Below are 24234 nucleotides of genomic sequence, written 5' to 3' on the forward strand. Positions count from 1 at the left end.
ACATTTAACACTTGCTTTGTTTTCACAATAAACAAATATCAGTCTTATCATCTTCTTCTTCATCTTATCTATAATCCACCATCAGGAAACTGAGGCACCAGATGTTAGTGAACGTTTTTACAGTTTACAACTTCAGCTCTGATTGTGTCCAAACACTGATGTCACTAAAATCAACTACAATCATTTAAAGTATTGTCATGTTCATATTTTAAATTGTAGATGGTCCAACCCCCTTATATTTAAGCTTCATGTCTATAGCTGGTGCTGGTTATAGTTTAATAACCTTTATAGCAAACGATGCCTCAGACAAAGAACACTTACAAAATATTACAATACAGAAATGCTAAAGCTTAAATTACACAAGCAGCTAAATGAATTAAAGCTGAAGTTTGACGCTGTAAATCATTAGAAAACTGATCTGCTTCACAGACTTTTAATAAACCAAGAACTCCCTCCGTTGATCCGACACGCAGTAGACTGGAGCTGCCACCAGGTGTCAGTGTTTCATTTGAAATGAACGTTCATGTCCTGAGCTGCAGCTCAGCAGATTTACAGTCGGTCTGAAAACTACCAGAGTAAATGAGATTTGAAGTGTTTAATAATCCTGGAATTGATCTGATGAGTTAAAGTTAATACAAAGGCCGAACATGTTTAGTGTGAGTCAGAAAGTTAAATTCCTTCTGCTCTCATGTCATTTCTCATATTTGCACTCCTCTGTGGTTTTAACTAAAATCCATGACATGGCTGGAAGGACTCACTGGATTATATTTATGTTTTCACTGTAAATCCCCAGAAGCTTCATTATATCACGGTTTTACTTTATCACTTTATTTAATTCAGTATCTTGATATTTCCACAGACGTGTAGTTTTTTTATAAATCATCTTTAATTTAAATCAGTGATTACAGATCAATTCTCAGATATTATGCAACTGATTAAAGGAAAAAATCTGAAGAAAATTTAAATGATCTACAGCTGAATATGGTATAATATATAGATGACAAAAATATAGTTGTAAATAACCCCACCTGATTTTAATACATGTGGAAACTAATCATTTATTTAATTGCCAAAAACTGGAAAAGAAGAAAACTGTTAATTACTAAATGATTATCAATATTTTAGATTTATTAAACCTTTTTTTAACAGCTCGACTGAAGGCAAAAAATGAGACAAGATTGTGAGTAAAAGAGGAAAACAGGAAACAGAAACACGCAAAACTATAAATAAGAAAATATTAAAAAGATAAAGGAGGAGCGTGGAGCCAGCAATATTTCCAATAACCGATAATCCATGATCCTGTATTTGTGTTGAAACTTAATCGATACTTTACCACCAGATTTTGTTCCTAACTTAATTTTCGCACAATGTGTGAGTTTAATCAACTTTGATCAATGATTCATAATTAGTTATTGATCATTAATATCAACTGTAATAATAATAATAATAACTGTTACACTGATTATCGGACACCCTGAAGGTTTGTCCGGTCCGTCCCGTCCGAGATGGGGGGGGGGGGGGGCAGAGAGGGGGGGGAGGGGGGGGCAGAGAAGGAGGGGAAGAAGTGAAGTGTAGAGAGAGGGGTGGGCGCATCCTGGACTCTCCACAGCTCCGCAGCATCCCCGTCAAACAGCCCGCGGCCGAAAAGTTGCGTTTCCTCACTTCTCAGTCTCTTCGCTGCTCTGCGCGTTTCCTCTCAACTTTCCAGCAGCGGGAAGGATCCGTGATGCGGACAGACGCGGAGAAGTGAACTTTATGTCCACGCCGAGGGCGCGCGCTCTTCTTGGGGATACTTTTTATTTTTCCAAAACACGCGCGTCTTCCTGTAGATGGGATTTCATGTTCCTGCGGGGGATTTCTACACCGCGCCGTCTTTCTGTTTCTTCTTCTTCTTCCCCGCCGAGAGAAAAAGTTTGACTTGAACCAGAGTGAAGGAGAAGGAGGAAGAGGAGGAGGAGGAGGAGAAGGAGCCGAGGCGGAGGGGTCGAGAGGACAGAACCCGCCCGGGCCGAGGAGTCGGGACACGGTGAGTCGGACTCGGTGTTGACCATGTGCTCAGGGAAACTGGAGCTCTGATGTCTGAGTTTGAAAACTGGCGATAAATAAGAGAGTAAACTGACAGAAACTTCTAATTATTATTTTAGTGCTTTAATTAAATCATATACTTCATAATGAGTTCATTAAATTCTGTTATTTACATCGTTATAATACAACAACATCAATTTATTCACTTTCAATTTTAAACTGATGCAAAACTTCTTTTCTCTTTAAATGTGGTGTGAGAATATTTCACCTCTGACTGTTTGTTAGTAAGATATGAAATGATGTGGATCGGCCACTTCAGGCCTTGAAACAGTAAAGAGGACAAACTGACTGTAGGAACTTTTTAGAAATAACCATTTAAGGTTATTTGAGGTTTACACTGATGCCGGAATCCCAGGAATTTGCAACCTGATATTTAAGATGCTCTCCAGTAAATCAGCCTGCACACAGAGGATTTTAAACTTCTTCTTCTCTCTGCGTCTTTTCTCTGAAATACTCAAACTTCCTCTCGTGCGTGACGGACAGAGTTTAATGTTTCCACCATGAAAAGAAGCTAAAATAAATCATTCATGTGATTCTGTAGAGGAAGTCAGGTCTGATCACTCACAGCTTGGATTGATTTCCCCTCAAAGAAGCTCATAAAACTCATTAACATTAAGATTACAGCTTTTAATTGATGCTTTTTGTTTTTCTGCAGCTTCATTTCAAACTGTAGGAAAAGGCCTCACACATTCAGCCCCTTCCTGTTTTCTTCTGTCGGACATTAAAGATAAATCAGTGCAGCAACCATCAGCACATTTTAATAATTCAACAAGCGAATATAAGCAAGTAAAACAACTAAAATGATGCCCGTCTAAAAAACTAAATACACCAGGCTCGTTCCCTCCCTCTCACACAAGATTTTTTTAATGCTGAATGGCCGGTTGCATTCATTTGCATCAGAAAAAAAGTTTTAGTGCATTTGCCATTGTGCAGAATGAAGAGTTCCAGCAGTCAGGGGGCAGGGGGGAGTGAAAAGATGTGAAGAAATAATGGGGCCCCTCACATTATTCAGCATGACATGGGGGCTTCCCAAACCTGTGATGGGGATGTCACTTTCATCCCGCCCCGAGCGCCTTCCCGTGCTGTCATTTTCACACATTCCCTCGTCTTTAATGATCGCAGCTCTGATTCTCTGGCAAATCTGTGGACGGTTCATAAAGAGTGCGAACGCGGGGAAGTGATGGATTCAGTGCAAAAAAAAAAAGAGAAAGAAAAAAGAACGGGGGAAAGAAAAGAGTCTGGCATGCAGGCGGTTGCAGGGCGCGATAAATGTGAATTGGAAGTGAGTAAAACGCCCCGCTGTGAGGACTCAAAAGTCTCTTATCCCACAAAACAACAAGTCCACACCAATTACGCCATGTGGCCCCGGGGCAGTTGTTCCTTGTGGGTTTTGTGGAGAAAAGAAGCATCAGTGGCTTTACACAAGCAGGGGAGTAAATCCACCAGGGCCGGAGGGAAAAGGCTCCCTGCATCTTTTATCATTCACCAGCAAAACCTCCGAACCTGCTTCAACACACACTTCACACTTCCAGCAACACGAGCAGCCGCAGACACACACACGACCGACGAGCTCTCAGCCAAGTCTCAGCCGTCAGGTTTATCTTTAACATTTTATTTCCTCCAAAATAAAACCAGCATCAAACTCTGGAAAATGATTATTTTATTCTTAGATTAGTTTCTGTCAATTAACCAATCAATTAATTTACTAATTGCTCAGACTTTACTGATTCACAGAGAGCACATAAAATATGACCTTTCAGTATAAAAGTTTTGTAAGAATTAAAACATCTTTTAAGGTGATAAGTTTGAACCTTATTCATCTGAATTTGTCGGACAAAAACCCGACAGACCAGGTGATTAACGATCAGTAGATAATTCTGATCAATATTTAACTCATTAAATATGCATAAATGCCAAATAATCTGAAGATCTGTGATTTTACATTTTATCAGCTCAACGGTTGAAAATCCTCCTCGTCTTATTTTAGAGAAACCTGCGAGTGTGTTCCAGGCTGTAGGACTCCGCCACACTTCCTCTGGTGTGTTTGGATTACAGCTGTTATGGATTTATGTTTGAGTGGATTACTCTGTTTGCTTTTCCCGCTGACCCCTGCTAATCACCGGCAAACAGCTTCAACAGTGAACCCAGCTCCAACAGATCAGACGCTCCAGTGCTGAGGGAATGAAGAGAGAAGAAGTTCCTTCATGTCTTTCTCCTCTCTAACGCTCTGAGCTGCACATCCACATCCAGTGTGTGACTCACTGTGAAACTCTGGTCACTTCTTCTACCAGATCTTTCATGACATGAGAAACTTCCTCCGACAGAGGAAAGCAGCGATCAGGCAGCGGCAATTACACATGATGAAAACAGAGCTGTGTTTAATGCAACGCCGTCACACACACACACACACACATAGACCAAGAGACATCACAAATCAAAGGTCCAGGGGCCGCTGGGGGCCTGTAGCTTTTCCTCTTTGCTGTGTACGTAAAGCTCCTCGGGATCGGCTTTGATGCGTCTGTTAATTAACTCCTGAAGGGACGCGGCAACGCCACGCTCAGGCCTGACAGCCGCTGAGCAGGGGAGGCCGAGTGTGTGTGTGTGTGTGTGCATGTGTGTGTGTGTGTGTGTGTGCGTGTGTGTGTGTGTGCGTGTGTGTGTGTGTGTGTGTGTGTGTGTGTGTGTGAGAATCTGAAGGGCGGATGTGAAGGGTGCCCCACGCTGTGAGGAAAGACGCCCGCGATGACATTTTGACACGCTGTGAAACGAATGATCCAGATCTCAGAGAAGTGTAGGCTGTGTGTGGAGGGACAGACCCCCCCCCCCCCTTCAGCGGGGTGCGTTTGGTTATCACAGGGCGGTTATCACCAGATCTGATAGCTTTGCCATGTTCAATGATGGCCTCACGCGGCGCAGAGGATGACTGGCTGCTTGGTGATGAAGAGCCGAGCGGCGGTGGAAGTGAGAACAGGCTGTGAACCGCCGCCGGCCGCAGGAGCATCAACCAGCAACAAACGCCACAGAGCTTTGTTGTTTTTTTCCTTCCCAAAAATTTTTTAACATGTGGCGTCCCTGCGGGGCCATGTGGTATTCTTTAGCAATCAACCCCCCCCCCCCCCCCCCCCCCCCCCCCCCCCCCCGGCCTCGTCCTTCCGTGAGCTCAATCAGACCTTGAGGTCAGGAGGAATCTGTCCGGCCCCCGGAGGCCCCCCGCTTCTTCTTTCCTCCCTCCAGGAAGGGAGGGTGCGCGTCAGGGGCCGGGGACAGACTTCATCCTGGGGGCCCCTGGAGGTCTGTGACATGCCGTTAGTGACGGGGGCCTCAGCAGGTTTTCCAGCGTGTCAGAGACCATTAGCTCTGGTTTCAGGTGCGAGCGGCGCTGCTGCTGTTTGACAGCTGTGAACCTGAGAGGCCACGCCTCCGACCGAAGCACGAGCACCAACGCATCAAAATACTCCGAGATTACACAGAAAACTACAGTACACTACAAGTATCAGAAGTACCTCCAGGGTCCATACTGACATTTATATATTAACATGTACAGTCTTTAATGGAACTGTGTGTGTGTGTGTGTGTGTGTGTGTGTGTGTGTGTGTGTGTGTGTGTGCGCACAGTAACATGAAGAAGACAATCTGACACAGTATCCTACATTTACATTTATCACACTGTGATGCAAATACTCCAGTTATTCTTGACTGCATTATGTTGTGCAGGTGTTCACGCACATTATTATGTATTCACACACACACACACACACACTGATGGTTAGCCAACTGTGACTCAGAGCAGCAGGGAGTTTCCCTGGACGCTTCATGTAAGAGCGATGGTGAGCAGCTATCACTCTCAACACTCACAGAGTCTGAACAAACCTGCGTTTGTCGCCTTGTTTTGTTGCTAAGTGAAGTCGTCATGGTTTCCACGTCCGACATCACATTCAGTGTAGTTCAGTTCAGGATTCATGATCTGTGTGCTCCTGATTTACACTAATCACTTCACTGAAAACACTTTGATGGCAAATAAATGATCTAACAGAAGACAGACAGACACAGTATGGATCTATAAGTATAGTATAGTATAAGACTCACTGTAGGTGCTGATAAACGATTGGTCCGTCCGGGCGGCGAGCAGGAAGTGAGTGGTCCAAACTGCTGCTGTAAAACAGCGAGTGGCCGCGCTGCAGCCGCACCATTTGGCCGAGGGTCAGGGATCAAAGCAGTCAGGCCTCGGCGGTCAGTGTGGACTCGACGCCGTCGGCATGCAGAGCTGGGGGGGGGGGGGGAGACACACATATGGCAGGACTTCAGTGAAGATGACAGAGACAACTGCAGCTTGTGATCTCAGGAGCAGGATCACAGTGGGTGGGTTTAGTGTCCTGCTCAGAGATGCTTGGGCACTGGAGGTTGCAGGTTTGATTCCTCATCCCCCCCCCCCCAGTTATTCCCTCTCTCTCTGGGTGTTTCTGATGTTAACTGTCGGCTGGTTCACATCTGAACTTGTGTAAATGTTTTCTGAGACTTCATCAGATCCACAGTGACGTACAGAGCTGCTCTGCTGTTTCACCAGCAGCTTCAACACATGAGACTTATATATATATATTATATATATTATATATTATATATATGTTGAACAGAAAACATGGCCAACAACAAACGCTAGAAACAGTCAGTGCAAACAGACCAAAACTACCAGCTGGTAGTTTCCTTTTCCCTTCACGGCCCAGGCTTCAGTTGGAGGCTTCAGTTGGTTTAAAAGCAGAAACACTTGAGCTCATTATTGCTGCTTCTTTCTTTAATCGTTAACTCTCAACGTTTCCTACAACTGTTCTGAATAAAGCTGCAGTCCAGAATATTCAGTTTGCACTGAAATAAAACAGAAAAGCAAACCCTCACATTTAACGAGCAGGAACCAGAGACGGGTTCATGGATCAATCATCTACATGATTGACTCCGTTTGAAAATAAAATAAAGGTATGACTGCCGGAGCCTCGCAGGAAGCAGGAAGCTACCTTGAAGAAATAAAAGCCAGGTCAGGGTCGCTGTGGCGCACAGGTGGGAGGCGGCGGGAGCGGAGCTGAATCCTCCTCCTCTGAACTCAGCAGCCACATCTGTTTGCTGTTGTGAAGGCAGCAGCAGCTCAGCCACAGGATATTGAACATCCAGGCTGACAGACGGGTGTGAAGCTGCTCACACTGACACAGGCTGTTGTTCCCGTCAGTCTCCTCTGTTTATTATCAACCGAAGGACAAACGGCCAAACAAACAGTAAGACACCAACAAGAGGCTTCATCATATCTGGCCTCATGGGAGCACTTCCTGTCTCCCTCGTGCTCTGTTTTTAGCTCTCAGATCGGGGCTTGTGGGTCTCACTGCTTCTCTGGAAGTCGAGAGAACGAGTCTGAGGAAGTCGGTATAAATTCAAATGTCACTGTTAGCCTCTATTTGTGCTTTCGCTGCTCGTCCAATAAACCACCGTCTTTGGGTTGAAGCCGGATTCTATTTTCGACTCGCCACCGACCGGGGCTTCTTTTATGGGATAGCTATTATTCAAAGGAGAATACGTGTAGGGCCCAACCATAAATTCCAGCAAGTGGCCCTTCGAACGAGGAGCCGTGCCGAGGAATTGACTACGTGCTCTGTGATTTTACTCGGGTACGCCGTGACCTTTTGAGCTGAGACAGACTCATTTGTTTGCTTGACAAGAGCTGCTCTAATAATTCAGGGGGACAGTGGCTGCTGGTAATATTCGGTGATGAGCCAAACTGTACTGCTGTGAGCCGCCTACACCTGGAAGGCAGGGGCATTTGTTTTCCTGACGCAGGAAATACCCTCTCACTGCAGGCTGTTTGACTCCTGTGAGTCGGGGCCTCCACAGCACTAATACACACCCTGTGTCTGAGTGTTTGTGGGCCCTCAGGCTTCTCTCAGTTAGTCACAGGTGTTGTTGTGCAGGCAGCAGTCTGTCTCTGCGGAGGCCGAGTCAGAGTGCATCACGGTGTCGGATGTGCATCGTTACATTGTGAAGTGTGTGTCAGTAAAACTGTAAAAACTACAAACCTGCGACTTTTATGCAGAAACAAAACAGCAAAGCTTGTAACAGTCGTACAGGAAGTGGAATATTAAAACACGGTTAACAGGAAGTGATGAAGAGTAAAGTGTCTGCAGACAGAAGCTGGTTACAGCAGAGCAGCAGAGACTTCTGAGGTGACAGAACAAACACTCATTGATTTCAGCACAATGACTGGACAGAGAGGGGGGAGGGGCGCTCTGAAGCTCTTCCCTTAAATAACCTTATTGTAAGGATCTCTTTGTTGGCCATTATACTCAAATGAATCACTGTGAGTCCTCAGAGAGGAGCCCACAGTCAACAGTGGGAGGTGACGGTTAATTACACCACTAACTGAGCTATTGACTTGCTAACCTGGTTGTTAGCTACCTCTACAAGGCGAGTCAGTGGTAGCCGCTCTCCCGTGTCACCTCTGGTCAGGGGTTATTCTCTGGTTTCACTAATCTACATTTTGAGGAATATTTAAACAGCTGATCAGACGTTTAAACTGTATTAAACCTGAATCTTCTTCATGCTACAAGAAAACCATTGACGCTCACTTTAATATATATATTTATATATCTATATATACATACACACATATATAAAGAGGAGCAGCGTGTTACTGGAGCTTAAATCTTGGTCAGGCTGCAGAGCCAACACCAATCACTAAGCACCTACATGTGTGAACAGCAAATGTTAAGCCTGACTAATAATGATTTGCGAGGAGAGATCAGAGGACTGCGAGCGTGAAAGACCGCCATTATGTGCCTCATATATCACCTCAACTAAAGGGGCCTGTGTGTGTGTGTGTGTGTGTGTGTGTGTGTGTGTGTGTGGGGGGGGGGGGGACTTCCCATGAGGCTTCACTCCTGGCCTCTCACACCTGTTACACAGACTCATCCACAGCAATAAAGACAGCAGGCCGAGCTGTCAGTCAGACACTCGGCTTTGTTAAAGAGGCAGTAAAGAGCGTTTGGTAGTTTACAAACTCAATCAACTGCTGCTTCATTAAAGTGTGTGACCTACAACAGTGTTGTTACAGGGTCGTCCTGTAACCACAAGGTCACAGGTCCGGTTCCTGAATTTCCACAACTGTTTCCAGTCATGTGATTTCAGTTCACACTCCTGCTTTCAGCTCCGTGTATTTAATGAATAAATACTGGTTGTATTTTTAATTATATAATTATATTAGAGTTTGATTCCAGGTCATCTGCCCTTATTGATCTGCCCCTCAGTGAAACAGCAGCAGACTGCAGCTCCTAACACTGTACTGTTAGTCAGTATTAGATAGCATTAGCATTTAGCTAGTTTGGCCTGATATTAATCATTTATCAGGTGTGTTACACTTTCCTGTGAGAAGTTATCATCCCCCTGCCTTCATCTGCTTTTAATGATTATAGATTATTAATTTGTTGATGAACTGATAATTAATTCTTTCAGCCTGACTCCTCACCTGCTGCTGAGGAGAGACGTGTGTTGTAATAATTAAATATGTGGCGTTACAACAACATGGTGTCTGATGGTGACCAGCAGCTGGTCTCAGCCTCAGACTACACAGATGATTTCAGTCCTGATGGAAGCTGAAGGAAAAGTCTCAGTCCTCATTTCTCTCGTGTCTTTGAAGCTAAAGTCGTATTGTTCTAACTGTTCAGGCCACAAAGCCTGTGTGAATAGCGCTGGAAGAAAGGTCAATAGTCAAATAAACTTTGATGAGACCCCCACCTCTTCATCCCCCGTCCCCTTTAACCCCCAAAACCCCCGTGCCGACCCCGGGTCCCCGCTGCCAGAAAGCAAATTGAGTCGTGAATCTCGGGGGTTCTGGGGGAGGACAGAAAGCCCCCGCACGGTGAGCCGTCTTTCATGACGAGATCCTCTGACATGTTGTCCCGGCGCCGCAGGAGAAACTCTGGTGTCAGAGGTCCGTGTGACTCTCAGATCCATCAGGAGTCAATCAACACTTCAGGCTTCGTCATGAAGGATGGAGGACACGCTGGCTACCCGGGAGTTTGACCTTTTGACCTTCTGGTTATTAAAAGTCACATTTATTTCCTTTCTATACTTAAATATATTAGTTATATCAACCAGTTGGCTTTTTCTTTTTACAACTTTCAGGTGCACTTACTAGCTTTTTGTGGAGATTTCAACCACTTCTAAAGGTCTTCCTCACACACAACCTCATTCCCCCACATGACCAAGTGTTATCACTTCACCTAAATCCCATACTTTAGTCACATGACGACAACAGAGGAAGACCATAAGATGCCATTTTTGACATTTTGTCTTTGTCAGTTTAAAATCAGCTTACAGACGAGGTGTGCTTGGAGCAGCAGTTGTAGATGAATGTGTTTGATGGATATTAAATCAGTGAAATCTGCAGCTGTGTTGTCTGTGACTGTCTCTCCCTCAGAGCTCCTCACCAGGGTTTAATGAACGCTCTTGAGCGGGAACATCGGCGTCCTCTCAGTGCGTCCGGAGTGCGTCTTGAGTCGAGTCCCGAGTGTCCTCATCTCATCCCAAATTAACACTTGCTCTCCTCAGCGTGGCCCTGAGTGCACTCAGCTAACAGCTCCTTTTGTGTCCTTCCTCTTTCAGAGCCGTCGGCCATGGAGACTTCAGCGTCGAGAGCTGCCGAGAAAAAAGACAAAATGGACGTGAGCGGTTTCGGAGACCTCCCGAAGAAAGCCTCTCCCTCGGAGACGAGAGGTAACGCGCTTTTTCAAACTTTCTCCCGAACTGTGACGTGATGTGAAGCCGGTGTCCGGGCGTCCGTCAGACCTCGGCACGCTGTGTGTCAGAATGAGGCGAGGTCTCAGAGGTGCTCGGCCGGGGGGCGGAGGGGGGGCCGACACCACTGATGAAATATACATTTCAAAGATAACGTGCCATCGTGGGAGCTGCTGCTCCTGGCTCTCCTCAGGCCTGATAAGGTTCCAGCAGCAGTCAGAGGTGACTTACAGTAGACGTCTGATAGGAATCCTAAACAGACCTCGGCCTTTAAAGAGCATCATTAATGCAGATGGCTCCGGGAGCGAGGCCTGGTGCGTACAGTCGAGGAGTGTGGCGCCATTTGAGCTCATAAACGCTGATGAATAGGTAACATGACAGGAGAAGAGGGGGGTCGGGCAGGTGAGAACCAGTGTTTGTGTTGTTGAACTAAATGAAGAGTAGCACTGATCCTCTCTCGCCGGGGAGGGACAGGCAGAAAGAGAGAATACATGTTTTAAAGATGTCAGTGAGCGTGTGATGAAAGCTCGATCTAATGAGGCTGAAAGACCTTGTTCTTACCTCCAGAGTATAAAAGTAAAAAAAAAAAAGGCTGGGGCTGGTGGAGCCGAGGACGACACGGAGCTTCAGAGACTGACAAAGATGCAGACTGATGGGCTGCCCTTGAAATGGAAATTAAATGTGTGATTTAGTGACATTTTTACGCATTAATGAAGGACTTGGTGGCCTGCCATTATAAAGAAACACTCATTAATTGATAAAGAAGGAACAAAGCTGGAAATGGAGCCGAAGCGACGGCATCTCGCCAGGAAACTACTCGGCTTTAAAGGACTATTCTGCTTTATTCAAACTTTTCTGTCCGTGTTTTTTAATCGTGCAGCTACGCACATGTCCATATATACACTGCTGTAACCGCTCCTCCTGTCCATGCCGGCCCACAGTCCTCTCCGCATGTAACAATACACTGTGTATCTACGTTTATCTGACGTTAATAAGAAGTTTTCCAAAGCTACTTTCCCCTGACGACCGCGATCAATGTGTCGTTCTCGCGGTGAACAGGTTGTAAAAAAGCTGCAGATCTGAACCACCAGAAACGCTGGTTAGAAAAACTGTTGCACACAACTTTGGCAATTACGGTAGGTCCAAGCTAAAATATAGATATTGGCACAAAGCAGTTCTGCTCTTTGATTTGCAGCACTGCTCATCATGTCACATTACAAAGATTACTCTAATCTCACAATGGCCTGAGAAGATAAAGATAAAACTAAGATCCTGTAGTAAAGTGGAGCATGCTTTAAGTTTCTTTCACCAGTTAGTGAAACGTGTAGAAGTCTCTGAGGACTGAGGAGAGCAGCACATATTGTAGCTTCTCCTTCACCATGCCACACATCCAGCAGGAATATTCCCCCGTAGCATTAAAAAATCATCCACAGATCAGAATCAGCAACGTCAAAAACAGGTTGTCAGGAGACAGCAGCGGTACAGTAGTGCGCCTGTCAAAACTGACCCACATTTAATCTACACGAGCGACCTGAGGCCGCTTCATGCAGAACGTCCCGAGGAGCGCAGGTGAGGACGACATGAGAGGCGGAGAGAGCGGCGGGGAGGATGCATGTTTTAAAGATGTCAGTGAGCGTGTGATGAAAGCTCAGTATAATGAGGTTAAAAGACCTTGTTCTTACCTCCAGAGTATAAAAGGTATGAATTACAGGAAGAAAAAAGGCTGGTGCAGCAGCACAGAGGACGACAGTGTGTGAGAGGCTGACGTGGATGCAGAGTGACAGGCCACTTTTGAAATGGAAATGCAGCCAGTGATTCAGTGACATTTCTGCTCTTTAATGAAGAAGTTGGTGGCCTGCCACGATGAAGAAATCGAACATTAATTGTTCAGAAGAGAATATCAATGTAGGACAGTTTTACATGTGGAGCTGGCGTCTTCGCTGCTCTATTTCTTTACACGCTTCTTCTTCAATATTTGAACAAAGCTGTGAGTCGACTCACCGGTTCCCAGGACGCCTCAGAGCTGTGTGACAGTCGGGTCTGAGCTGTACATGTTAGTTACGGCTTTATTAAGACCTGTCCTGTAGGTTCCTCACAGATCTGAGGCTTGTCTTCTCGGCTCAGTCCACACCTGAGTGACGTCACTAAGAGGTGTAGCTCTGAAGTGAGTCACTATTCAGAGAGGAAACGTTGTGGCTGCAGCTTGACTAAAGTCTTACTGGGTCTTACAATGAGAAGAGATCCAGTAGGTCTCAGACCCGTGAGTCTGAAGACGCCCAGACACTGCAGCCGTTTATAACTGGTGAAAGGATGATGTTGATGTGACAGAGTGATCTACTTGTGCATATTTGACTGGCCAGTGCAGAGTTGTGATGTCGTCGTAGGTTGTTCAGCTGCGTGACTGTGCCGACGCAGCGGTCTCGCTTGTGGTTTTTCATGCTAACGCTAATGTCAGACCGGACGCCGCCTTGGTGTCCTTGAACACGACACTGAAACCAGATTCACTTTGACGCTGCTCAGAAGAAGAGAATCAAACATATAAATGTAAAGAAGGAACATCAGAAGAAGAACTAACAGAGGATTGAGGCCGTAAACAGAACAGCACCAGTTAGTAAAGGTCAGTATCTGTTTGACCTCTACAGCTGATCTCAGCTCTCAGTCACTCACGGTTCAACGCCTGAATTGAAATGTTCAGGTTGATTTGGGGATGGGTGAAATACGATGGACACTGGAGAACGAAGTTTAAATCTTTGTTCTTCTCACATTTACTTTTACTTCTCATGTTTTGGCCTTAAAACTTATAGTTTCCTATTTTGACATTTATTTTTCAAGTTTCTTTTATCTTTGAGTGAAACGGGGAAGATTTTCTTTGACCAACTTGATGGTGAAGAATCTTTTTTATCTTTCTTGAACGCACATCCACAGACACAGTCCAAACAAAGACTTCTTTTACTTTGACCCCAAACCCACCTCACGCAGCCCGATGTATATTTATATACAACCATTTTCAATATCAGCTGCTGAGTTTTTAATCTTCTCATAGCTAAAATAAAAAGTCCCTCCATAACTCTTCTTCCCTATCGGCTTTGAGTTAGAGCCCCGTATTTTAATCTTAAATAAACAAGAAGCTGCGATTCAGCGCCACCACCCGCTCCCGTCCCAGCCAATCAGATATCAGCATGGAGTGCTAAAAACCACAACCGTCTGCCACTGCGTGGAGACAGAGCAATTACTTATGGCAGTAATATGCATTATTATTCCAGTTGCCAGGTCCTGATAAGTGAATATGCAGCTGAGATGGAGGCAGATGAGACAAGGTCCTTGAACCTGAGAGCTTATTCCCAAAGCAGCCGGCCGCAGGAAAACAGAGGATTCTAATATACTGCTGCTGCTGCAGCTCCTTTTATTGTCAGTGTATGGTTTACTGTTGGCTGCAGGATTCCTGTCACCTAAGTCATGCCCACCTCTGAGCCTCCACGCCGGCTGTATAACAGCCCGCCCTGTTTTATATTCCCGTCCCGCGTTATTTATTTACAACAATTTCCTCTCTATCAAAGGACATGGCTAATGCCGAGTTTTAATATGTTATTTACACATAGAAACAAGCTATTTACAGCGGTGTATGTGTGCAGAAGGGAGGAAAATGAATGGGCCCCCGCGCCCCTCTCCGATCTGTTATATCACAGTTTAACAATCTGGATTGCTAATAGAACCATTTATCATGGAGCGGTCATTTATTTTATGTGAGCGGCCCAGGTCCCGTTCCCAGAGGCCTATGGAAATGGGGTGCGCATATAATGAAGCTCAAGTGAGAGTCACTTTGTTTAAAAAGTGGATACGCCGCGATCCCAGTCAATTAGAATGGACCCAGGTGCTCCAGACGCTCCTATCTGCTCCTTTCTGATGATCAGACCTCCTCCCCCTCCCCTCCTCGCTCCGTCCATCCTGGGACGAGCTCTGACCCCCCCTCCCTCCATGAACTGTATATTTTGAAGGAACAAGCTCTAGAATAAAATAAAACTCTGGCACGGGGACTTCTGGACCCAAGTTCGGTGTCATTTACCAAGAATTGGCCTCGGCAGCGGCGGTTTTTTGGGCTGAACTCCCGTCTCCTCCCCTCTCCTCCCCTCTCCTCCCCTGGCCGAGCCCGGGGCTCTGCTGCCCAGTTAATAGATTCAAATGAGCGCTTGTATTTCCTCTGACAGCACACATCTGTCTGCTTATACAGGCCGGGCCTCAGCGCTCAGATTTACGCCATCTCAGGGACCTTTATGATTTCAGACCCATTGGTAATAACCGAAGGTATTTAGAGTCAAAGCATCGGTGAGAAAAGCGGGAAAATGACAAAGAATCCACGACTGTTATTGATGTATGTGTCAATTTCTAAACTGGACCCTGAGAGAATTAAAGTCTGCCTTTATTAGGATAAGAATTTCCCTCTGTTTATATACATAGAAGTTCAGAGACATTTGATGACGGCTCGGTCGGAATCTGATTTGTGTTGAATTGGTTAAATTTAGAGTTATTGCCTTTTCAAGAATCCATTCTCTTTTTTCTCAAGGCAGTTTCCAGGAAACATTTCACAGCTGTACTTGATCCTCATTGGCTCAGACCAGAAATCTGTCCAATCAGGACAGATCGCAGAAGAAACCAATCCAGAGCCCAAGTACAAATCTCACAACAAGGTCCATTTAGTAAATAATTCTGGAGCTTTCAAAGGTCGATCTTGACCTTTGAACCTCAAGAATGAAAGATGGAGTCTTCAGCTGCACAGACGCTGGCTGAGCTGAGTCTGCTGATGAAGCTGCAGAGCAGCGTCAGGGTTAGGCCTTGTAGCTGCGTAAATATATGTGAATATTAGAAGGTTTATTCTTGTCCAGAGCGGCGGCTGATTTGAATATGTTATCTGAAGAACCTGTGACCTCTTCATCTGTCACTGATGCAGATTTCTGTTGGTGGAGGTTTGTCGTACGTTTCTCTCTCCTCTCCGTCTGTGTCTGTAAACTAGGCCAGAGGAAACTACTGGGTGCCGCTAATGATTTGATTAACTGGCTTTGGTGGCTCATGACATACATCTTGCTGAGAGTGAGTTTGTCATCTGAGAGGGAGATTGATGTGCCGTGCTCAGCGCCCCGACGCCCCCGGCTCCCTCCCTCCATCCCTCCCTCCATCCCTCCCTGCAGCCTCCCAGGTCTTTCTGCTGAGTCTGGCTGGTCCGCAGGGAGGGACCCTGAGTACTTAGCACCTCGGCTAGGCCGCCTCAGAGCACACCGGTGGGGGGTTGAGGGGGCGGCGGACCTAAACAGGCTTAGTATTCCCCAGTATATCTCTCCTGACGGGCAAAAAACACACATCTCAGAACATTCCTCAGGAAAGAAGAAAAGAAAGATTCTCCTTTCTCTTCTCTTAAGTCCTGTATTTTTTCACCGAGCTATAACATGTGGTAGATTCATTATTTACTCGACTGAGAGATAATTATTCTGCATCAAGTTTTATAAGCAATTAATTATGTTTCAGTTCTTTAATAAACCAAAAATGCCAAATAATATATGGTTCCAGCTTGTTCCATACTGTGATGTACAGTAAACTGATATCAGGAGGTGAGTTCAACATCACTGAGGACACACTGTTGTTTCTGCAGCTGGGATTTTAACCTCAGCTGCAGTTTACTGTCTGTAATCACATGTCCTGCTTTGAATTCTGACATTTGTTCTAGATCAAATATATTATTTGAAGGTGTTTAGTATTAAAATGAAAGATATTTACAGAAAATATAAGTGAGTATATAATACAATACAATATAATATAACATAATGTAATATATGGGGCTAGTCATAAGTTTCCTCAGCTGGCCAGTAACTAAACTTTTTGCTGACATCATCCCAACACATGATGTTTGGTACTTGGACTAAACATCACTTGATGCAGCCAGTCGTGCTGATCAGTAACAGGACGCCTGTGCTCCCATGTTTAGACTAGTTCTGACTCACTGAAGTGGTCCTGTGTATTTCCTGCAGGGAATGAATTCCACTGCTCAGCCCTGGAAGTAACACACATTCTTTAAGGTGCTTTGGATTAAAGTAAATAATGACATCTGCCTCAGGTCTCATCCAGCCAGTGAGTCAAACTGGAGCCGAGGAGCCGGCGACCAGGCTGCCCATTAGAAACAGTGGGATTAGTTTGATTGTGATGAATCCCGAGCTCTGGACAAAAGCCCCGCGGTGAGAAGAATGGAGATGGGGGCCTGGCTGTGTAAATAGTATTTTAAGAGAGGTGGTTTAGCGATAAGGACAGATTTCTTTATCAGGCCGGTAAAGTGGGGGCCGGCGGACAGTGAGTAATTGATGGTGGCTGGATGCGCAGGCCCCCACCGCAAGCTAGCGAGCTGCTCAGGGAGCGCTCAGGGGGTCAGGCCCACTGGCAGAGAAAAATGCGTCCGAAAAAGGCTCAGGGTCCACCTCCTACTCCAAAAGGACGGCCACTAATCTTCCTGAGAAGAAGAAGAAGAGGAAGAAGAAGAGGTGGGGGCGGCAGCTCTTTTCTACGTCCCGGCCTCTGTGCCGTCTAAATGAGGCCCTGCTCAGGGAGGCCTCGCACAGGCAGGAGCAGAGAAATACCCCCCTGGTATTAGCAAGGCTCAGCAGCACACAGGGGGGGGGGGGGGGGGGGGGGCACTGTGATACTAAAAACAGAAGGTACAACAGTCAGACTGTTAGTGCTGTTTCACCTCCTCAGAGTCATCACACCCAACAAACATGACTCATCACTGATCTGAACCAACACACAGCAGCAACACGATGACTCAGCCTCTTTAATGATGTCATCACAGAGGGACGGGACTGCGGTCACTCTATTATGACATCACTCATCTACAATCAGCGATTTATGACATACAGACAGATATCACACTGCACTCTACATTCAAGATACCTCACTACAGTCACTGTGTTATGACATCATCAAGAGAGCGACCACTCCACAGTCACTGTATTATGACATCATTAACTACACTCAGGTGATTTAAACAGAGATCAAACATCACGGTTTTAAAGGCGGTGACGAGGAGCCGATCAGCTCGTGGAGTAACTGCAGGATCCCTCACAGTTTAAGGCTGAAAGCTGATGTTTTTGCAGCATGTGGCCCCCTGTGCACGGCCCCCGCTGTACAGGGCCATTTTCCAGTAATCACAGTCAGTCAGTCTCTGGATGGCTGTTTCCACATGAGAACACATATGGGAGCCCACTGCATACACAATCATCTGGGCTAATGGGATTTCTGCGTGCACACACACACACACACACACACACACACATTACTGTGGCTCTTTGTAAACATTTAGCTTGATGACTTTCCAAGATGCCCTCGTCCAGTTTTATCTGAAGTCTCACTCTGGGGAGAGGTTGGTCTCAGGAACCTGAAGATTAGATATAGGAAAGTGAAAACAGAAATGTTTTTCCTTATATTTAGTCTATTTATAGTCGGGTGGTAGATTACTGGATGAAAATCTGCTTTAAGAAAATACATCTCTTCCCTCAGTGCTCCTCACTTGTTAGTTGTTTTCAGGCTTGAGAACAGTCATTAAGGAAACTTGTAAAAACATGGCCTAGATACTCCAGATGAAGCACATGTACTTTAAAGCCCCCACCCTGCAGGGAGCTATCTGCTGGAAGTGTACTCACACTGATGCTGAATGGTGGAAACTGGTACATTTTCTAAGTGACGCCACATTGACCCACGTGGCCTTTAAAACACCAGGAAGACATTCAGAAAGGTCGTGAGCATCTCCTGTTGAGTTGAGTTCATTTATAGACAAATTCCTACAGACACAGACTAGCAGCAGAACACAAGTCACATATAGATAAAGCTGAAAACAAGACAAACAGTGAGTTATGAATTAGAGATCAGGGAGGAGGACGTGGGCATCCTGTGGTAACGCCTCGTCTTCTTGCTGAGAATAAACCACTCACCAGGCCTGAGGATCAAGGTGAGGTTTCTCTGCGTTTTAGTAAGTGCCGTCGGTCGACTCGGGCTACCCCGGCGCTGAAATATGCAACCGCAAGCTTCAGGCAACGTCTACAGACATCAATCTCTCAGAGCCATTAAAGTTTGCTTGCACTGATTCCAAAAACAACAGGCTACATTCCTGGAGATTTACAACTGCGGGGAGTGAGCGGTTGGGAGCGATATATGGATGTTTCAGAGGATTAAGCCAAAACTCCCCCACCTCTCTTTTCTTTTTTCTAGTTGGTATCCCTCCTTTCCTGGTCTACCAGACTGCAAATTAGTTCTCCGCCCCCCCTGAGAGGTGGCCTCTGAGGTTTAGGGGCAGGTCCCAAGTTTGTCTGGGTTCAGCCCGAAGCCTGAACACTTACAGAGTCTCTCCCGTCCAGGCTGCAGAGTTACACATGAGGCTCAGCTGCAGAGAGACAGTTTCACTGGACAGCGGCATGTCCATGTCGTCCTCCGAGAGGACTGTAGTGTCTTATATAAACAGGTCGGGGCGTGGGACACTCTGATGAAGACTCGACTCGGACTGGTACGACTGACAAATCTGCACGAGTCAGAATGAAAACACTGCACATGTGGAAATGCAGTGTGTGTGTGTGTGTGTTAGTTTAACTTGTGACCCTCTGAGCAAACAGAGGGATCAGTGTTCATGTCACTGTGGAGGCCATATTGTAATGGGCTCATGGAGCGGGGGATCACGCTATGTTAAATAAACCACTCAAGTAAACTGGTAGATCTGTGTAAACACAAACTAATACTAAACATGTATGAAATTCCTCAATACAATCAGCAGCTGTTTGTGGCAGGGCTGACTGAGGTGAAGTCCTTTATGAGCTCTTTACAAACGTTCAGCAGCTAACTGACTGAACTCCTTCTCCTACGTCAACCAGCCAGGAGCTAAATTCTTTTAATAATAATAATCATTAGGAATAACAACAGCATCCATGACATTGCATGAGTTATAACAAATACACAAAAGAGAAACGACTGCTGTTTAAGTTAAATCTGGGCTAAACTTGCTCTAAAGTGAAGGTTTGCAGGTGACTGTATTTAAATGGCTGCGTTTCAAAGTGTAATTAACTCCTTTAATCCAAGACGAAAAGTTTCTCTTAAAAAGCAGCTTGTAGGTTGTTACCACAAGAAACGTGAACGTCTTAAAACAAAACATTTTTGTCAGGTAATGGTTGATTTGTTGTTCCTGATCGACACCAGGTCACAGAGACTTTACTGCTGTCTCTCCTCTTGTTTCTGGTCTGAGGAGACCGACACCACGGCAACAGCGAGGCTCTGACTACTCATGTGCTACTGATGAGATCTGTGCATCCAGCCGGCCACAACACGACACTGAGCCTGGAATCACTCTGCTGCAACAGGCCTGCTCCTGAGACGCATGTAGAAGCTGCTTCTTTCTGCCTCAACTAAGTTCACACCCAAAGTTCGTAGCTACAGATTCAGATTCAGTTTTTTTTATAAAGCCGGAGCCTCTGAAAGTGCAAATATTAGGAAAGTAAGTAAAGTAATAGTTATATTTCAAATGCAGGACATTTCTCCCCTTCCTCCTCGCTCTGCCAGCTGATGGAAATCCCCTGACGTCTCGCCCTCCAAGACAAAACACACCACATAAAGTAAACCTAAAAACCCCTCCACATTTCCTCACATCAGTCATGTTCACTCCACTGAAACCTGCACCGCGCCGACAAAAAGATCTGAGATCAGCACAGAAACACTGAGAAATATCATGAAGACGTACAGAGAGGAGACATCCTCAGATGGTGAGAGCATGAGTCAAATTCTTAGCATGAGGGATGTATACATCACATCCTGTGTATGGGATAACGAACTTTGACCTTTGTCCTCAAGGATGCAAATGGCCAGCACGCACAAAAATCAGCTGACAGCGTCCCAGAAGAAGGAAGAGAAAGTCCCCCCCCCAGAGTTACATTAGCTGAGGTCTGCTAACACTGTTCTGATTAGTTACTGTGAAGCTAACATGCCATGTGATCGATCCGTCAGTCACACAGATTCTGACACGTTTCATCAGCGGTTAGTCGAGTTAACGGAGGACTGTAAAAACAACAAACCGCAGCATTCATTTAGTAAAGGTTCAGCTAGCTGTGTGACGCCGCGCCACTGCTAGCTGTACCTGACTTTCTCCTGACGTTAGCGCAGGTGCTAGGAAAGTAACCAAATCTGTATTTGAGCTTTTTGTTTTTAGCGCACGGACGCCTCAATGTAAGATAATGTGACCCGAGTGGACGTCTCTGTCTGGATACTTGTCCAGAGAAAGTTCTTTTGAGATGGATGTGTCTTGCGGTGTGCTGTGGAGGGGGAGGGGGTCGGGGTGCGAGTTGGAGGGGTTGAGTTCATACTAACAATGGGCGGCTCCCACATCCATTCACCCGTCCAGCCTGAGCTGTCCATCACGCTGTGATCGGGTTTTGCTCTGCAGCTTGTTTTACCTCCACGTGCTCCGGTGTAAAAAGTCCCAGATCGTTTTTGTTGTTAATACCAACTGAAAACTCAATTATTCCATGTTATTATAAACTCAAGCTAAATATGTTCTGTGTGTTTCTGACAGTTCAGGTCTGAGGTAGTGACAGGCCTGAGGCGGGAACCTCCGCCCTCTGAAACAGCACACAGCTGCCATCTGAGAGCTGCAGCCTCTTTACAAAGTTACAGTGAAATGAGAAGAGGCAGACTAATTGCCTTGTAAGTATTGCAGAAAGCAGCTGGAGATTAGCAATAACAGCTAATTAGCTCAGCTACAGTGGAAATCAAAGCTCACAAATGAGGATAAACACACAGTGTGGTGTTTGTCTGCCAATTAGAAATCTTTATGAAGCACCAGCTTGTCACATTCAGAGATTTTAAAAGCTCCGGTCTGAGAGACAGCGAGAAGTGTTGTGTTTCAGAGCGCTGCAAACTTTCCCCCTAAACACCAAACCTGTGTCTGCATCGCCACTGGCCCATAGCAACTGTTAAAACACTGTAAAATATGACTTTGCTCTTTTCTTAATTCAACACTCGGCCGCACTGAGGAATATTTTCCCTCATAAACACGCTGAAGTAAGTGGTTCCCCATTAGCCGGCCTCATGTTCAACACTCACAGAGCGATGAAAGTGATTATAGCCTCAATAAAAGAGCTTTTGTTGGAGTTGGAAATCAGTTCTCACACGTTGGACTGACTCTGTAAAGCATTACGTTCAAAGCGCTTTGGACAGAGGGACGGCCCTGATGAAGGTGGACACGTTAAAAACATCAAGGACGATTTGGAAAAAAACGCAGCGTAAACGTAAAACCTTATGACAGTGTTGTGAAATATAAATTTGGATGCTTGATACTTTTTGCGGTGGCACTTTAAACATCGTGGAATAAGTCAGGGGGCAAAGGTCACGGCCACAGCAAGTGTACTGTGATATTCAGCTGAGGTGCATTAAAAAAGAGTAAATATCACAGTAATTTGATTTTCTTGGGTCGCAGCTGTTTGTGGTTGTTGGGGTTTAATGAGGAAATGATCATTAATTTGAACGATACGTTAAAGAAAATTCACAGTTGTTGTCATTAAAGATAACTTGTCCAAGTGCATGCTGGGATAGAGTCAGTACGGATCAGAGCTGGACGGATGAGAGATGAACAGAAACATCCAGAAAGAGGTTCGTGAACTTGAGGTTAGATGAGGTTTTTCTGTGACTCATGACAGACTCTAACTTCTCAGTCTGAACTCTTCAGCTTTTTCTTCTGGTCTATTTTTCCTTATTGAAACTCGTCCCTCTCTCAGCCGTCCTTTGTTACCGTGGCGACTCCCCCCGCTGCCTTCAGTGGGTCTGACAAACCCACACAGGGTCACGGTGTTGTATCCACTCGAAGACGTCTCCTCCCTCTCTGCCTGACTGACGAACTCAAGTCTTTGTACTTTTGCAGAGGGGGGTGTGGGTGTCTCGCTCTGTCGTTTTCCCATCGTCTGACTTCGCCTGAAAACGAGCTCTTTATCACACGGAGAGGACTCTGGGAAAATGTTGCCATCTGAACTTCCTGTTATGGATCGCCATATCCTGAAGTTTTAATCGGAGGAGATAAGGTTTGATGTTTTCATTTATTTCCAAAGAGTTTTAAACTTAAGCAGTGACACTGGATACTCTCTGTTTCACACTCTGTAGAGTAGAAAGTGAAGCTGATGGTGGGCTGAGGGGGGAGGGGGGAGGGGAGGGACACTGATTGATCTGCTTTTAGTAATGATTTTACAGCTGTTCAGATGACACCATCAACAAGCTGGAAACAGGTCAGTCCTCCATGACTACATCTGCGGATCTGCGTCAAGAGGGTGAACCTCAACTTTCCAATCGATTGTATTTTTAATAAGAAAGAGGAAGTTTTCAGCTTCTGCTGCTTTCAACAGAGGCTCGAGAGCTTTTGGAGTGAAATCCAGTCATAAAAACACTTTGACTTTTCCATTCAGAAATCAATCTGTTTCCACCTCCAGCTCTGGAGCGTCAGAAAGCAGCAGGACGCAGTGGCAGGCTGCAGGATAATGTATGTAAACTGTCTGGATGTGGGTGTAATGACACATTTCTTACTGACGGGGAAACTCGATCACAGCTGACATCCCGACAACACAGCCAGCTCCGGCGGTAACACGAGCCGCGGCGAGGACGAGGACCGACATGAAACCTCGGCAGGCGGCCTCCTGCCCCCGTTCAGACTCAGCTGGGCGGCTGGAGAAAGGGAGCCTCCCCTCTTTCAACAATCCCCTCAGCCAGGCTCTCATTTCCTAATCATGGGTTTCCCCTCCGTCTCTCAAATTGCAGGAAAAATGAGTGTAGTCCCTGAGCTTTCTGTTGTCAGGAGGATCAATCATGGCGGTGAAGTGAGTGATGAGAGATTAGCACGATTCAGGGGCCTGATGGTGTTTGTTTTGGCAGCTTGTGTAGGAAATTCAGCAGTAAATTTCTTCTCTTGAGCATTTATATTCAGGTTGTTTCCAGAGGTGGTCAGAGACGCTACTCTGCAGATTCTAATTTTACAGCATCACGCATGAGAAATAATCAAGGAATTAAGAGACATCCGTTCTTAATTATGAGATGTTGATATTGCTTTGTTTGTCTCCTAATTATAAAGATAAACCTTTTGTAAATGTGTCAGTTTTCACATAATTTCTAGAAAATAAATCTCATAATTATGAAATCTTATATTTTTGAGGATGTTTTATAATTATGAGAAAAAATTGTATTATAATTATAAATTACAAAATGCTTACTCATAATAATTCAAATAAAACGTCTCCTTTGTTTTCCAATGCGTATAATCCACCAGCTGACCTCACTGCGTATCTGTGTTAGTTTGTTACGTGCCAACAAACAGTAATGGATACAATGC

The 24234-nt window shown here is 45.4% G+C and overlaps 1 protein-coding gene and 1 long non-coding RNA gene across 2 annotated transcripts in view; one reads left to right on the forward strand and one right to left on the reverse strand.

The window, feature by feature from the left end:
- Positions 1-6343, reverse strand: part of LOC130165485 (uncharacterized) — a 36054-nt gene extending 29711 nt beyond the window's left edge. Inside the window, exon 1 of the long non-coding RNA XR_008826812.1 lies at positions 6171-6343. This is a non-coding gene — a long non-coding RNA (uncharacterized LOC130165485). The remainder of the gene's footprint in view (positions 1-6170) is intronic.
- The window catches only part of LOC130165409 (zinc finger protein GLI2-like), a 64363-nt gene continuing 41679 nt past the window's right edge, over positions 1551-24234 (forward strand). The window contains exons 1-2 of the mRNA XM_056370666.1: positions 1551-2026; positions 10722-10832. Of these exons, the coding sequence (XP_056226641.1) occupies positions 10733-10832 (100 nt within the window). The 5' untranslated portion in view covers positions 1551-2026; positions 10722-10732. The remainder of the gene's footprint in view (positions 2027-10721; positions 10833-24234) is intronic.

This window comes from Seriola aureovittata, chromosome 24 (genome assembly GCF_021018895.1).
Source record: "Seriola aureovittata isolate HTS-2021-v1 ecotype China chromosome 24, ASM2101889v1, whole genome shotgun sequence".
In the NCBI taxonomy this organism is placed as follows: domain Eukaryota; kingdom Metazoa; phylum Chordata; class Actinopteri; order Carangiformes; family Carangidae; genus Seriola; species Seriola aureovittata.